The sequence below is a fragment of the Typopeltis vanoorti genome, chromosome 24 (assembly GCF_054136105.1).
Source record: "Typopeltis vanoorti isolate ZY-2024b chromosome 24, IOZ_Tvanoo_1.0, whole genome shotgun sequence".
In the NCBI taxonomy this organism is placed as follows: Eukaryota; Metazoa; Arthropoda; class Arachnida; order Uropygi; family Thelyphonidae; genus Typopeltis; species Typopeltis vanoorti.
In genome coordinates, this window is record NC_143572.1 from 38,495,742 (window position 1) to 38,513,708 (window position 17,967).

The window sequence follows — 17,967 nt, forward strand, 5'->3', positions numbered from 1 at the left end:
ATGTAACGTATTTTCACAATAATGACTGAAGCATCTCGCTACATGCACACATTGTCACATGAGCTGTTAAATTTGGTTTCCTAACTGTTGTAAATGGTTCTGTATTCTTTTGTTTTTTTTTTTTGCATTTATTATTTTTTCACCTTTTTTAGTCTTGACAAAGCTAGACAGTATGTTAGCAAAACTAGTCGGCATTCTTGTACATAGGTGCATTAAACCGATGGTCTTATAATCAGAATAAGTTTTTGTGTTTATTAAAACAAAAGCTATTTATAATAGCTTTCATGTAATAATGAGATTTTCTTTCATCTGAGCCTGTTGTTGAAGGGATGTGTAAGGCATAGTCTGCCAGATATGACTTGCCTTATTGATAGTAGAGTATGTATTTTTCATCTGCTTCAAAGTAGATGTTAATGGTACCTCATGTCTGTCAAAAACAGTTGTTTTGGTAAGTAAGGGTGTGCAGACTAAATATTTTTTGCTTGGAGAGTGGTGAATGAGTGGAATAGATTGTCAGAGGTAGTTGTGAGTGCACCAACAGTGAATGAGTTTAAGGAGAGATATGATAGGTATTGTGTGAATACAGAAATGGGAACTGGATGGAAAGACAATTCATGTACTACAAGAATGTGCAGGAGAACTGGCAGTGCTTCTGATGAAGTTGTTTAACCTATGTTTCAGCACTGGCAGGGATTCAAGATAGTGGAAAGAGGATAAGATAATTCCATTACATAATGATGGCTCCAAGACAATAGCAAATTATAGACAAATAACTATCTTAGGAGTGATGGTTAAAGTACAGGGTGATCAAAATTAAAGCATTCCCATTTAAGGCCATCATCCAGTGACCAAATGCTGTGAAACTTTGCAGGAATACATTGTGTATGATGCAAAAGCAATATTTAAAAATAAAATAAAATAAAAATGAAGTTCCAAAATTCACCACCAGGAGGCATAAACACTAAATTCATGGAATTTGCATATCACACAACTTGGCAGGTGCCAGGAGGGTTTAAAAAAATGGAAATAGGATTTTTCTCTTTATTTTGATTATTAACACTATCCACAATGATGGCACTAACCTTGCCCCATTGTACTTTGCTCATGAAGCTGTACTACCTAATCTGCAAATTTTATCACTCCAACAAAGGTCTATGAGGTTTGTTGGAGTGATTTGAAGAATTGGGATTGTTGGGAATTAGACCTGGCAGCAATTGCAAACTAATTAGTTCATAACAAGTGAATGAAGTTATTACTGTCATGGAGCAGCCAATGAATAACAGTACTGGTTCCTGCAATGCATGTACTGTATCAAGGCAGATGTATGTGTCTTACACAACTGTCTGGAAAATTCTACAGATGATTCAACATTTCTCTCCATTAATGATAACCCTGACACAGGAGTTGTGTGAGCAGAACTTTGAAAGTCGAATGACATTTGCTTTAACACTCCTTACTCAAGTAGAGTTGGATGCTATGTGGCTGTGGATGATTTCATGGGAAGATGAGGCTCACTCCTGAATGGAATTGTGAATACCCACAACTGCTGGTATGGGCTACACAAAACCTGTATGCAATTCAACAAATTCCTTTGCATTGGCCCAAAGTTACTGTTTACAGTGGGTTTGCAGCTTCATTTATCATTGAAGTATTCTTCTTTGAGGATATTTGCCATTTGGGTCCTGTGATCTGCTGAGTTACTGCCAAGAGATATCACAATATGATAAACGATTTTCTTGTGCCACAGCTATAGTAGTGTCAATACATAGATTCAGTTATTTTCATGCAGGATGATTGGTCACTCCACACACACTGGTTGAGCCATCTAAGAGGGTCTTCGGGAACATTTCATGGAAGCCAGAGTGATCAGGCATGCATTTCCCACTGCATAACTGCCTCGTTCACCTGATCTGAATCCTGTGACTTCTCTCTCTCTCTCTCTCTCTAGAGATTTCACAACAACAGGGTTTATTTATTATACACACATATTCACAAGAATATAGAAATTTTATTACTGCAAATCATCATCATCAGTGCATCAGCATAATCATAAGGTGAAGCTACACAAAGAATTTCAATCCTATTTACAGAGCTGAGCCATGTGTCAGATGACACCTAGTGGGTGGTTACAATAAATAAGATTACAATTAAGTCCCATATTGAAAATGAACTAATTTGAAATAAAATTAAATTTAATTACATAATGAAATGAAACAGCATTATCTAAAATTAATAATAATAATAATAATTAAAATGGGCAGGAGGAATATTATTGCTTGCCATTTATGAGGATGAGACTCTCCCAAATCTTAGCAATAGAGAGATAGTCATTTCAATTTAACTTTGGGCAGTGCTTGAGCACTCTCTTTAAATAACTGTTCAAACCTACACGTGCATTGATAAAAAAAGACCTGGAACACAGGATATTGTGGTCTGTGTCCACTCCATGTTGAGCAAGGCGGGATATTTCAGATTTATTGTTGTTAATATAAGACGTGTTCTTCTAGTTGTTTTTAAACAGAATGTCCTGTTTGTCCAAATTACAAGCAGACACTTAGGGGAGGAGAGAGAGAGAGAGAGAGGGAGGATGACTGTTTAACTTTCATGGATCTTAACCAACAGGAGATTTGGTTGATAGGGAAAAAAATGTAGGAACTAAATTATACCATTTCAGGATCTTAGCAATCATCTCAGAGATAACTGCAATATATGGGATAGGGACTCACCATACAGGTTCAGGGTTTTTGGTGATTGGCTTGTTAAGAGTTCAAGATGCATTTAAACCTCCTTGAAGTGAAACAGTTTTGTAGTAAGATGCACTGGAAGATGTTCAATTCTTGTTGGAGAGCTTGGGAATTGGAGCAGATAACACATGCTCTGTTGAGCAAAGATTTGAAGATAGCTATTTTTTGAGATTGATGATGTGCTGAAGTTTGCTTTATGTAGCAAACTGTAAAGATAGATTTATAGTAAATGGAAGCAGCAAGTATTCCAGAAAGGGTACTGAAAAGGAGGATGTCTAGAAAGGCTAATTGTCCATCCTTTTATTTTCCATAGTAAAGTTGATGAATGAGAGTAGCTTGTTTTGGTTAGAAAGATAAGTAGAGATTCTTCTGAGTTTGGCCATTAAATCAGAAAGACTGTCTCTCTATTGCCACAATTTAAGAGTCTCATCCTCATAAATGGCAAGAAATAATATTTTACTGTCCTATTTTAATTAGTATTATTATTATTCATTTTTTAAAATTAATTTGATATAATGCTGTTTCATTTCATTATTATTAATATTATTATTACTTTATTATTATTATTATCACCCAAGACCCAATGGAGTTAAAGACTCATTTAGGAGGTCCTTTAATCATACACACACACACACAGCTCATCATACCACTTTAAACACACTCTGCAGACACCACACTCTCAGGCAAGGCTATCCAGTCATTCACAACTCTGCATCCAAAAACCTGTTTCTCACTTCCCTGCTCACACTCTCTTTATACAGTTTCCAGGGATGACCTCTGGTTCTCCCCTGATCTCCCACTGTTTTGTGTAGAACCTCTCCAACATTGATCCTATAACAACCCCTTACTAACTTGTAGCTCTCTATCATATCTCCCCTCTTCCGCCAATCCACTAGACTGTCTAAATTGCATCTTCTCAATCTATCCTCATATTCAACATTCCAGAGGACAGAAACTACCTTACTCAGTTGACTCTGGACCCTTTCCAACATCCCTTCATCCTTTTGAAAACCAGGTGACCAAATGTGGACACAGATGTCTGTGTGTGGCCTATTCAATGCCTTATACAATGGAACCAGAATCTTTCTACTTCTACAAGTCAGTGTCCTCCACATCATTCCCAGAAGTCTTTGTGTAGTCTTCACAATTTTGACAATGTGTCCTCTAAATTTCAGATCTTTATCCACTAGCACCCCAAAATCCCTCATTTCCTGCACTTGCGACAATATATCTCCACCAATCATAAATTCAGCATCCCATCTTTGTTTTCCCAATTTTAAAACCTTACATTTTGCAACATTGAACTCGCATCCCCATTCCCGTGCCCATTCACTCACTTTATTCAAGTCTTCTTGTAGGGCCACAACATCACCTCTACTCTTCATAGTTCTTCCCTTACATCATCTGCAAACAACTGAATATCCCCTTCCAAATCTTCCCCAATATCATTAATATACAAGTTAAACAGTAATGGCCCTAAAACAGACCCCTGAGGCACACCACTAGTGACCTTCCTTTTCTGGAATATTGCTACCCCATACACAACTTGCTGATACCTATCAGACAGCCAGTTTCCGATCCAGTGCACTAATCTAATATCCAACCGCATCTGCTCTAGTTTGACTATCAACTAATCATGTGGTAATTTATCAAAAGCCTTTGCAAAATCTAAGTATATTACTCTGTATCCATCTCCTCTGTCCAAGGAAGCAGTCACCTTATTGTAATAAGTAAGTAGATTACTAAAACATGATCTCCCTTTAGCAAATCCATGTCCATCAAAGATAATTCCATTGTTGTCAACCCAATTCTGGATCCTAATTCTCACAAGCTTCTCCAACAACTTAACTACAACACCTGATGCACAGATAGGCCTATAATTTGATGCTTGAGTTCTATCACCTCCCTTATGAAGAGGCAAAATCTTGCCCTCCTTCCACTCCTTAGGAATTGATCCATTGCAAGACTCATATTAAAAAAATATGTCAAGGCAGGTGTCAACTCCCTGGCACATTCCTTCAGAATACATGGTGATATATTATCAAGATCCACAGCCTTATTAGTATCAAGTTTGCTGAACTCCCCATACACCTCTTGCTCACTTACAGTAGGTCTCTCTCCCCCATCATCAGCTGCTCTCAATCTCTCCATGAAGTCACATTCACAAGAATGAAAGACCTTTATGAACTGCTCATTAACTATCTCCACTATATCTTCCACAACAGTTTTTCCTTACCATTTTCTCCAATCAATGTCATCCTTCCATAATCATTGTGTGTTTGTTTTGCTATCTACATATCAAAAGAACTCCCTAATTCTCACAAGCTTCTCCAACAACTTAACTACAACACCTGATGCACAGATAGGCCTATAATTTGATGCTTGAGTTCTATCACCTCCGTTATGAAGAGGCAAAATCTTGCCCTCCTTCCACTCCTTAGGAATTGATCCATTGCAAGACTCATATTAAAAAAATATGTCAAGGCAGGTGTCAACTCCCTGGCACATTCCTTCAGAATACATGGTGATATATTATCAAGATCCACAGCCTTATTAGTATCAAGTTTGCTCAACTCCCCATACACCTCTTGCTCACTTACAGTAGGTCTCTCTCCCCCATCATCAGCTGCTCTCAATCTCTCCATGAAGTCACATTCACAAGAATGAAAGACCTTTATGAACTGCTCATTAACTATCTCCACTATATCTTCCACAACAGTTTTTCCTTACCATTTTCTCCAATCAATGTCATCCTTCCATAATCATTGTTTGTTTGTTTTGCTATCTACATATCAAAAGAACTCCCTAGGATTCATAAACTAACTGCTGCTCATATTTCACTTTTGCTACCCTTACCAACCAACTTACCTGCCTTGCCTTGTCTTTGTAATCCTCATGGAATTGGTTATTACCACTTCTCTTATGCTGACTTCATATTGCCCTCTTTCTCTGTATCGCATGCTTAATTTCTTTATTTATCCATATCACAGCTTCCTTATTTAATCTTCTGACCTTTCAAATAAATTTAGACATTACTTCTACTAGATAGTTTTTGAATATCTCCTAAGTTGCATTGATCTCTTTTCCAGCTAACTCCTCATTCCATGCTATACCTGCAAGCTATCTTCTGAGCTCTTCAAAATCACCGTCCTTGTAGTTTTGCATATATCCTTTTCTCACAGAGGTCCTCACTCTGTTGGCAACCACCCAGGTAATCACTTCATGGTCACTCTCACCTATTGGAGGGTGATTGGATATCTTATTTATAATTACATCCTCTGATGAGATGATCAGAGATCAAACACCCTCAAACCTTGTGTGTCCTCTGTTACATACTGTTTGAGGTAGTTGTCCCTCAAAAACTCAAGAAACTCATTTTCTTTACTTCCAGTTGCTATCTTATCATTCTAGTCTACATTGCAATTAAAATCACCAATAATGATCACCTTTTTCTTATTTGCTTGGTAATTTGATTATACATTTCACAGTCACTACTATCCACATTACCAGGTCCATAACAACATCCAAACAAGTATTTTATTCTATTCACTCTATCTCACACTATACTGCTTCAAAACCACTGGCACTATTTCCCCTCTTGCATCTCTACTTCATATGGACATAACTCTCTCTATCATCAATAGCACTTCCCCCTCCCTTTTTATGCTTTCTATCCTCACAAAACAGATCATACCCTTCCATCTCTATTCCTGTCAGGATGTTGTCCCCCATCATATAATTTCTTATATATCATAATTTTCATGATTACGAAGTGAAAAAGCTTTCTACAACCATCTCCAATCCAGAGTATTTTAAAAGTATGGTGAATCATCATTAAACTACCTGTATAGGGGAAATATTTCTGTTTTACTTAACTTCCAAACAGTGGTCTAGTTGCTGCTAAGGATACCTGAATAAAGTCGAAACCAGGTGTGGATAGTTACTCTTCCTAAAATACATAGCAATATACATGTGTGAGAGGAAGTATGCTTTGCATTATGGGATACTAAGGAAACTCACGTGAAGTCAATCGCCTCTGTATAGTACTCTAGTGGAGAAAACATGCCATGAGCAAACACTGTTTAATCACACTTCGGTAAAGGATAAAACAAATATATAATTTATTATCTATTATAAATATTTATATTTTGTACAGTGAATAGGTACTTCTCTACACTATTAAAGCCAGTCTGAATTCAGTGAAATGTCAGCAGACAAAAACTTCATAGTTTATTTTATTCTAATATAATGCTGTGAGATAATACCATTAAAAAACAGACATAAATGATAACCAACACTTAAGTCTTAACATGTCTTACTGTTAGTATTATTAGTTAGTATGGATACAGAATTGGATATGTGGCTTAAAGATCTCATATATAGAATAACATGAGTTTGGTAAATGGCCATCTTATTATTATTATTATTATTCAGGCCTCCATGGAGTCAAAAGACTCATCACGGGAGGTCCTTCCTAAGAAACACAAAGTCCATCAAGACTCATCATGGGAGGTCATCCCTAGGAAACACAAAGTCTATGATACCACTCCTTAAACTCATTAACAATTCTCACTCTCACCACTCTATCAGGCAATGCATTCCATGGTTCAACCAACCTCCATGCAAAGAAACCACTCCTCACCCTCTTGCTCACAGTTTTCTTTCGTAACTTCCAGGGATGGCCTCTTGTCATCACTCCTTCCCGCTGCTCAACCAAGCAAAAGAACTCCCCAGTGTCAACCCTGTAACAACCTCTCAACAGTTTAAAAGTATCAATCATATCACCTCTCTTTCTTTCCACCAAACTCTGCAGTGCACATTCCCTCGGCCGATCCTCATAACTAACATTGTACAGTCCTGAAATCATCTTTGTTATCTGCCTTTGTACCATTTCCACAGATAATTTATCCCCTTCAATTCCTGGGGACCAAATCTGAGAACAATAGTCTAAGTGGTCTATCAGGGTCTTATACAATAGAATGATAACTCTTTTATCTCTGTGGGTCAGTGTCCTTCTCATTATTGCAGCAATCCACTGTGTTACCTTTACCATCTTTGCAATATATCCCCAGAATTTCAGGTTTCTATGAAACATCAACACCCAGATCTCTTGTCTCCCCTACTTCCCCCAGTATAGCTCCTCCAATAGAGTATGCAGCATCCCATCGATGTGTCCCAAACCTCAAGACCTCACATTCTGCTGCATTAAACTGATCTCCCCATTCATTATCCCATCTGTCTAGCTTATTCAAATAATCTTGCAGGGCTACCACATCTGCACTATTACTAATGACCCTTCTAGCTTCGCATCATCTGCAAACAACTGAATATCCCCCTACAATCCATTGACAATGTTACTGATATAAAGATTAAAAAATATAGGTACTGAGCCCAGAGAGACCCCCACTTGTAACCCGCTGCCTCCTTGAAACTGCCTCACCATACACAACTATCTGATACCTATTGAACAGCCAATCCTGAATCCAGTTGATCAAACTGACATCCTGTCAAATGCCTTCGCTAAGTCTAAGAAAATGGAAGTATATGCCTTTGCCTCATCATCTGCTCTTGTAACTTTATTATAAAAGGCTGGCATATTACTAAAACAAGAGCGCTCCTTCATAAATCCATGTTGACTCTCACAGATAACATTACTCTCATCTAATTTCTCAACCCCTAACTAATTTCTCCAAGATCTTAACAACTACTGATGACACACAAACTGGCCTATAATTAGACACTTCCAGTCTGCTACCACACTATCTTACCTTCCTTCCATCCCCTGGGCACCTTTCCCATAGCCAGACTTTATTGAAAAGTCTGCATCAGTCATCCTATTCTCATTTTTATGACACAATGTCATTCTTTCACAGTTATTTCCCCTCCTACTGGCCACATTGCTAAAAAATTCCCTAAGATTTTCTTTGCATATTAGGGAAATCATTTCGTATATTCCAGTTTCACCTTTGTGACTATACTAGTCAATCTCCTGGCCTGTGTCTTATATTCTTCATGCATCTGCTCTTCACCTGTCTCCTTATATCTGTTCCATAGGGATATAAGGAGACAATGATGATGACGATTTTTCACATGCAGTTCCTGGTTAATATTGTTTGTCATCCACTTTACTCCAAATTGAGTCCTCTCTTTGCTCGTGGAATACAGCTTACCATTGCTACTAACAAATATTCCTTCACAATTTCCCAAGCATGAATGATGTCATGTCCTTCCAATTCCTCCCTCCATGAAATTTCCTCAAGTTGCCATTATAAGACTATTTTAATCACCTGCCTTATAATTCCACATAACATTCTCATCTCTTTGATACTCTTGCATGTCTATTCATCTTCCAAGTCAAAACTATATGGTCACTCTCCAACTGGTGGGAGCGATGTCATCTCAGTTATTATCAACTCTTCTGATGCCATGACCAAATCCAAAACTCTTGAACCTCTTGTTCCTTCTAATACATGTTGTCTAAGACATTTGTCCCTCAAGAATTCTAGAAATCCCACTCCCTTATTGCAACATTCATCTTCCTCTCCCGAATTTATGCAACTGTAGTTAAAATCTCCCATAACAATCATTCTTCTTGCACTTGCCAAGCTCAACTGTCTAAGCATCTCCTGGTCCACACCCTCTGTGTTCCTTGGTTTGTAGCAATACTCCAATAAATATCCCGCCGTGCCTATCTCTACCTCAAACCATATCCTTTCAAAATCATTAGTGTCACTGCCTTCCAAAGCCTCCACTCTTAGAGGACATAAGTCGTCACTTATTATAAGCAGTACTCCTCCACCACGCTTTCCCTTCTTATCCTGCCGAAAAATGCTGTAACCTGCTACTTCTATTCCTGTTATTATATCCTCTTCTGTCAATCACGTCAGATCCCAATAATCTTTGGCTAGGCTGATGCTATCAGCGCCACCAGTTCCTCTCCTTTATTCTGAATACTCCTAGCATTAGTGTAAAGCATAAAAATGTCATTGTTTCTATACCCAGCATTATCTCCTCTAGACTCCACTGGGATGAGCATTACCTGATGTCGTCCCCCTTCTCCGAAATATCCATTCCCACAAGAGGCCACTCCTCCTGCCATCCACCTTGGGACACACTGACTCATTCAGAGCAGAAATCTCTCCAGATGCCTACATCCTTCCTCATTCAAATGCAAGCAGTCTCTCGCATACAATTCCTCTCTGTCCTCAAACGCCCTCCAAGTATCCACATATTCCAATCCTCTCTTCTGACATATTCTAGCTATTATGTAATTCAATATTACCGCTTTTTTGCTCAGCTCGTCACTATCATACCTAGGCAACACGCACACTATCTTTCCTCTCTGTGTCTTCTTTTGTACTACTTCAAGCAAGAATCTCATATCTCTCACTGCATAATTTACATTACCACTCAAGTCACTTGTTCCTACCATCACAATCATCTCATCCACCCTTTCACCCCCTCTCAATTGCCATAGCCACACTTTCTATCGTTGCTCCAGGCAAACATTCCTCACACATCCTATCTTGAATACCACAGATCACTGAGTCCCCATACATTACACCTCTTACCACTCTGTTCCTCGATTGCTCGCATGCATCCCTCACTCTCACTCTCTCTCTCTCTCTCCTCTAACACTTTCTCTCTGTGCTCCACTACTTACCTGCCTGCCTATTTTTGTTGTAATATTTACTTTCTCCTCACTTGTTTAGTATATGTGTAGAGGACATCATGCGTGAAGCATTGGATGAGCTCAGAACAGGAATTAGGATAGGAGGTAGATTGATCAATAATCTGAGGTATGCTGATAATACTGTACTCCTTTGTAATGACATGGAAGAACTAGGACTAATTCTTGACAAAATTAACAAGATCAGTAATAACAGAGGACTTCAACTCAATCCTAGCAAGACATAGATTATGGTTCTCAAAGGAAATACAAACAGAGAAGCTCTTGAGAAACAAGTGTACCTAAATGGAGAAAGAATTGAGGAAGTCAGCAAGTTTGAGTACCTGGGATCCATTATTAATGTGAAGAATTGCTGTTCAGAAGATGTCAGAAAAAGGTTAGGAATGGCTAAACAATAGTCAGAGACCTGTCTAAAATCTGAAAGGATGGATCTATCTCCATGGGAACAAAGTTGAGGATTTTGGATGCAGTTGTTTTTCCAACAGCGACTTATGGATGTGAGACTTGGAACCTAAAGAAGTCAGATAAGAAACGGATATCTGCTTTTGAGATGTGGTGTTACAGAAGACTGTTGAGGATATCATATACTGAAAGGAGTACAAATGAATGGGTGTTAGAAAAGATCAGTAGAACTTTAAGGCTCCTTAAAGATATTGACAAAAGAAAGTTAAAATATTTTGGCCACATTGAAAGGATGAAAGGAAGACTTCTAAGAACAGTAATAGAAGGTAAAGTTCCTGGAAAAAGAGGAAGGGGGTAGACCATCAATGAGATGGATGGATGGTGTGTGTGGAGCAACTAATCTTCAGAGAGAGTTGAAGTCTCCAGAAAAGCAAACAACAGGACTACATAGTGAGGCCTGGTGTGGCACATCACTGATTATTGGAGTGGCCATATGGCATCTGTGGATGTCCAATGAACATATATATATAGATAGATTATTATTATTATTATTATTATTATTATTATTATTTCATGACAACTCCAAGGAGTCCAAAGACTCATCAAAGGAGGGCACCTGCTCTACAACTCACTGTCTCCATCATCTACACCACTGCCATCTACCGTCCTTCACCAACACCACTGGTATTTTTTTGCTGGTAAACTGCGTGTGTGCTGAAGGTCAATTTGTCTGTATGTGAGATGAAAAACCAGAGTTTCCAGGAGGGAAAAAACCCTGCAACCTCAGGATGAGATTGGCTAACTCACCTTCAAGAAAAAAACCAATATAAAGATTGCTCCCATCGTAGATTAAATGTAGAGCTTTTCCAACCACAGGGTGCAAGTACCGTCGTTCTTCCAACTGCGCTATGGAGGTGCTTTATATTGCAAGTATTGCCAAAATTGCATGTTGTATTGCTGCTATGATAAGACATACTCTGACATATTGGGTTAAGCAAGTGGTTGTGCCATGGTATAAAGCACTGGTCAGACCACCCTTGGACTGTTGTGCAGAGATTTGGTCACCTAGTTTTCAATGTGATGTGGAGAGGATCCAAAGAGGAGTGACTTATACAGTATCAGTACTCTGGAATGCTTGCTATGGAAAGAGGTTGAAGAAATGTAGATTATAGGGTTGTGGATAGGAGGAAAAGAATTGATATGATAGAGATGTTTATGTTGTGAGGGGATTTTATTGGAGAGGTTTATAAAAAGAGTAGAAGGCATAAGGGAAGAACCTCGGGCCATTCCTGAAACTGTGTAAAAGTGTGGAGAGGAGGGGTTTGAAGTGTAGATTTTTTACATGGAGAAGTATCAGTGAGCAGAATGCATTGTTAATAAAGGGAGTGTTTTTTTCAGGATTTTAAATTTCAGTATGACAGATTTGTTGTCAGTTGAATGAAATTCCTACAATGTGTTTGCCAACTCCATGGAGGGTGAAATAATAATAATACTGATCAAACTGGGCTATTTTATTGTACCACATCATATGGTTCCCTGTGTTATAAATACACTACGCTGTTTAGATCAATGAAAGCAACAGATCACGTCACAGTGTTATGCTCATCAAGTACATCTAGAACTAATAAACAAAAGCTGTTTGTAAAAAGATCTAGGCCTCGACTCTTTAAACAGATTAGAATGGAGAGTTTATCAGTTCAGTATCATAAAAACAAAAATCTGGTTTTAAGCATTACATATCAATTAGGACATAGAATTACAATGGGAATCAAGAAAAATGGTGCTTGACAATTGCTAAGTATACGCAGTACAAAATTTAATAGCCACACTTTCTTATTTTTTTTTTTTACTAAAAGATTTTCTTATTAAAAGATTAAAAGCATTACAGTTTATGGCCATTTAGTTGGCAAGCAAGTCCATTCAAAATTGATTTGCTCATTGTGGTTGTCAGCATTCAATCATGGATATGCCAGATATGGCTGATAGTGAAACTAATATAATATTAAACAAGATCCACATCAGAAACTATGAAACATTTGCACCATTAACAGTCATCTTCAAAACTATAATGAAAATGAAGATTTTTAGGAGGAACTAGAAGAAAAACATTAGAGGACATTAGAAGAAAAATTAAGTATTATTATTATTATTATTATTATCATCAACATTTGACTTCCATGGAGTCAGAGACTCATCATGGGAGGTACTCACTATTGCATGCAATGCTCATCCAACCACATCTAAAACTGATTCGTTGTATCCACATCCACAACACACTCAGGCAATGCATTCAACTCAACAACCACACTCCATGCAAAGAACCTGCTTCTCACTCCTTTGCTCACACCCTCCTCATACAGTTTCCAGCAATGGCATCTTGTTCTACTCCCCTCTCCCATTCTATGAAAAATCTCTTCCATGTCTACCTGATAACAAGCCCTGACCAGCTTATATGTCTCAATCATATTCCCCTCCCCCCTAACTCCTATTCACGAGGCTCTGCAACTCACATTCTCTCAATCTGTCCTCGTACTCCCATTCCAAAGACCACTGACTACCTTTGTGAATCTTCTCTGTACCCTTTCCAACATATCCTCATCACCAAGAAAACCTGGCAACCAAATCTATGAACAATAATCCATATGCGGCTTGATCAAGGCCTTATACAATGGAATCATAACCTCTCTATTTCTGCATGTCAGGGTTCTTCGCATCATTGCCATTATTCAATGTGATGACTTCACAACTTGTGCAATATTGCCCCTGAATTTCAGGTCCTTGTCCACCATCACTCCTAGATCTCTCATCTCCAGTACTTCTGTTAAAGTTTCCCCACCAAGTGTATACTTTGCATCGTTGCTTATCAAATCTCAAAACCTTACACTTGGCAACATTGAAATGATGGTTCCACTTACCTGCCCATTCATGCAATCTATTTAAGTCCTCTTGTAAGGCATCAACACCTGACTGTGCATTGCTCTACCCAGTATTGCATCATCCACAAACAGCTGGATATCACTAGATAAACCTGACACAATATCATTAACATACAAATTGAACAACAATGGCCACAAAACTGACCCGTGATACTTTCTGATACCTGACAGCCATTCACTGATCCAACACAGAAGTTTGTTATCCAATCCCATCTGTTTCAATTTATTTTTAAGAGTTTATCATGTGGCAGTCTATCAAAAGCCTTTGCAAAATCCAAGTACACCACTGTATATGCATCTCTCAGGTATTTGCCACTTTGTTATAGTACATAAGTAAGTTAGTGAAACATGATCTCCCCTTAACAAACCAATGCTGATAATCACAGAGAATACTGCTGTTATCAACCCATTTCTGTATCCTACTTCTCATCAATCTCTCCAGGACCTTCAACACAACTCCAGATATACAGACTGGCCTATAATTTGAAGCTACAGCCTTATCACCGCCTTTATGCAGTGGAACAATTTTACCCTCCTTCCACTCCCTTGGAACCGGTGCTGTTGCAAAACTCTTAATAAACAGGCATGCCAATGCTAGTTCTCTGGAACATTCTCTTAACATGTGTGGTGATATGTCATCAAATCCTATCACCTTATTAACATCGAGGTTATTTATTTCCTTAAATACCTCCTGCACACTCACAATTAAGCTATCCTCTCCTATGTCCTCTACACTTAAGTTCCTCATGATTAAACTCTAATCAGGATGAAACACCCTTATAAATTGATCACTGAATACCTCAAATGTCTTTTGTAGCAGTTCTACCACTTTCATTCCTTAACGTCATCTTTCCATGGTCATTCTTCCTTCTATTTGCCACATATCTAAAAAACTCTCTAGAGTTTTTCTGAGCCTGATTTGCCAATTTCTGCTCATACTCTACTTTTGTTTTCCTTACTAACCGAATCACTTTCCTGGCTTGTTCTTTATATTCTTCATGTGACTGATTACCATTATTCATCTTGTACTTCATCCAAAGTACTTTGTTTTTCCAGATTTCATGCTTAAGCTCCACATTAATCCATTTTACATGTACCTTATTCAGCCTTTTGGCCTTTGGGATATATACACTGATCCTGTTATGTATTTCTTGTAAGTTTCATGCAGCATTTATTTCTTTACTTCTCAACTCATCATTCCATGTTATAGCTCGAAGTTGTCTCCTATGCTTGTCATAATCACCAGCCTTATAATTCCACATACATCCTTTCCTTGCAAAAGCCTACATATGACTAGCCATAACACAGGTGATTACTTCATTGATCACTTTCACCAACTGCAGGAAAATGTGAAACTCCTCAAACAATTACATCCTCTGATGAAATGATCAGATCTAGAACTCTTGATTCTCACGTGCCTTCCTTTACGTGCTGCCTGAGATAGTTATCCCTCAAGAACTCGAGAAATTCACTTTCCTTATTCCCAGGATGACATTCCCAAACTTGAATGAGTGACTACTAAGGATGTAAGAAATTTATTACTGTATTATTAAATCTGTTCTATGCAGGAAGGCAACATCGTATCTGCACTAAATACCTGTTCTTATTTTGTTTAACTGCAGTCAATAAAAAATAAAAAATAAAACAAAGCTATGCTCAATCAACTCCTTTGCAACATCAATAACTGCTAAGAAATGCCTGCATGTTTAACATTAACATATATAAGTTAAATTATTTAATAGAAAATATTTTACAGTATGGTGCAAAAGAAACAGTACTGAACTTCAACCCCCTCCCCCTCAGTACACATACTATGAGATATGCTGTTTGACTGCATATTCATTAATAGAAGAGATTGTGTAGCATCTATGCCATAACATTTAGCTGTAGCAATGGCGTTGATGTTGGAAGAAAAGATGTTTATTGTAGGACATTATTTTCATTATACAGAGTTGGTAGAACAAGTCAAAGCCTACAACATGTTTGTGAGCAGTTTGTTTCTCGTTTCTCAAAAGTGTGCCCCAAGGAATAATGTCATCATTATTCCTTGGGGCACACTTAATTGAGAGGTTCAGATGTACCAGGAGTCTTCTCCTGCAATGCAAAGGACATTCGAAGACACCACAAACTGTTAACACAAATGAGAATCACTGGTGTGTGCTGGAGCAAGTATTGTCCAAAATGACGTCAATGCCGAACAGTGGTAAAACTTGGAATACTGAATAATAAATTTAGTTTAATCCTTTATCCAAGTGTTAGCAAACAAAGTTTACACCTGAAAATATCTTCAGGACTGAGGCAAGTTGGTGCATCTGTTGGCAACCTTCTGGAATACTGAGGTGATCACTACAGAGAATTCTTAAAGAACTGGTTGCCTTTTGATAAGTCATTAGGTGGGTCAGTGTTTACCAGCAGTGGATTATGCTTCATGGTGGGAATACTGTGCACGCATGCTGGCCAATGTCTATGAAGATCCATTCTTCTTCCATAATGTCTGGTTCTCGGATGACGAGCATTTCCATTTAGGTGGTCGTATAAATAGATGAACCTACAGGTTTCATGGTTTCTTGAAACTTGAATTTGTCCAAGAGAAACCTCTTCACAGTCAGAAAATCACCGCATGGTGACCTTCTTGCTGGTGATAGCTTGAAGTTGTCTCCTATGCTTGTCATAATCATGATATGTCCAGCAGATATCCCAACTCTTGTTCTCCAAGATGACAGAGAACCTTTGCATGTGCTATGAAACCTCAAAGACAAGCTGCCTATTTCGAGCATGCAATCTACTGTCATTAATGTTTTATTAAACCAAGATTACACTAATAATTATGATGTACATATCATCATGTGTAAACGTATGCTTCTTTGTTAATAAACCTGTTTACTCCATAACATATATTGTTGTAGTTATTTAGTAAAGAATGGGAGTCCACAAGGGGAAATCCACCTTCCCCTGCAGTTGCTAACTTTTATTTAGAATATTTAGTAGACATTCTTTTCTCATCCACATGCCCTCGATCTTCATTCTGGGTTTGTTATGTAGACCTTTTTGCTATCTAGCCTCATGATGAAGAAATATTGCCTAGTTTTTTTATCTAATAAAAACAATGTACATCCACGAATTAAATTTACTATGGAAATGGAAAGATATAACATGTTATACTTTTTAGATATTCTACAGAGATGTTGGTTATGAGGATCGGCTGAGGAAATGTAGACTGCAGAGTTTGGTGGATAAAAGGAAAGGTAATATAATTGAGACTTTTAAACTGTTGAGAGATGGTTACAAGGAATGGGAACAATAGAAGAGAGGGAATAAGAGAGAGTTATGGGAATGATAGAAGAGGTGAGAACAGGATGAATAGAATAAGTGGAAGAGAGGGAATGAGAGAGAGTTATGGGAATAGTAAGAGATGTAATGTATGGTGACTCAATGATCTGTGATGTGCAAGATAGGATGCGTGAGGAGTGTTTGCCTGGAGGGACAATAGAAAGTATGGCTATGGCAATTAAGAGGGGTGAAAAGGTGGATGAAATGATTGTGATGATAGGAACACGTGAATTGAGAGGTAATGTAAATTGGGCAGCAAGAGATATGCGATTCTTACTTGAGGTAGTATGAAAGAAGACACAGAGAGGAAAGATAGTGTGTGTGTGTGTGTTGCCTAAGTATGATTGTGATGACCTGAGCAGAAGAGCAGTAATATTGAATAACATAATAGCTACAATGTGTCAAAAGAGAGGATTGGAATATGTGGATGCTTGGAGAGTTTTTGAGGACAGAGAGGAATTGTATGCAAGAGACCGCTTGCATTTGAATGAGGAAGGACATAGGCACCTGGAGAGATGGCTGTTCTGAACAAGTCAGTGTGTCAATGCAGGGAAACTACAGTGCCAAAGGTGGATGGCAGTAGGGGTGGACTATTGTGGGAAAGGGTACTTGGGAGAAGGGAGGGAGGCAACTTCAAGTAGCGCTAAGCCCAGTGGAATCTGGAGGGGATAATGCTGGGTATAGAAATAGTGGCAATTTTATGCTTTATACTAATGCCACGAGTATCCAAAATAAAGGAGAGGAATTGGTGGTGCTGATAGCATCAGCCTGGCCAAAAAGTATTGGGATCACTGAGATGTGGTTGATAGAAGAGGATATAATAACAGGAATAGAAGTAGCAGGGTACAGCATTTTTCGGCAGGAT

The 17,967-nt window shown here is 38.2% G+C and overlaps 1 protein-coding gene across 1 annotated transcript in view; it reads right to left on the reverse strand.

The window, feature by feature from the left end:
* Positions 1-17,967, reverse strand: part of kl-2 (dynein heavy chain 2, axonemal kl-2) — a 1,497,432-nt gene that overhangs the window by 1,134,750 nt on the left and 344,715 nt on the right. The window contains exon 16 of the mRNA XM_090414156.1: positions 7,941-7,979. Coding sequence (XP_090270282.1) covers positions 7,941-7,979 — 39 coding nt within the window. The remainder of the gene's footprint in view (positions 1-7,940; positions 7,980-17,967) is intronic.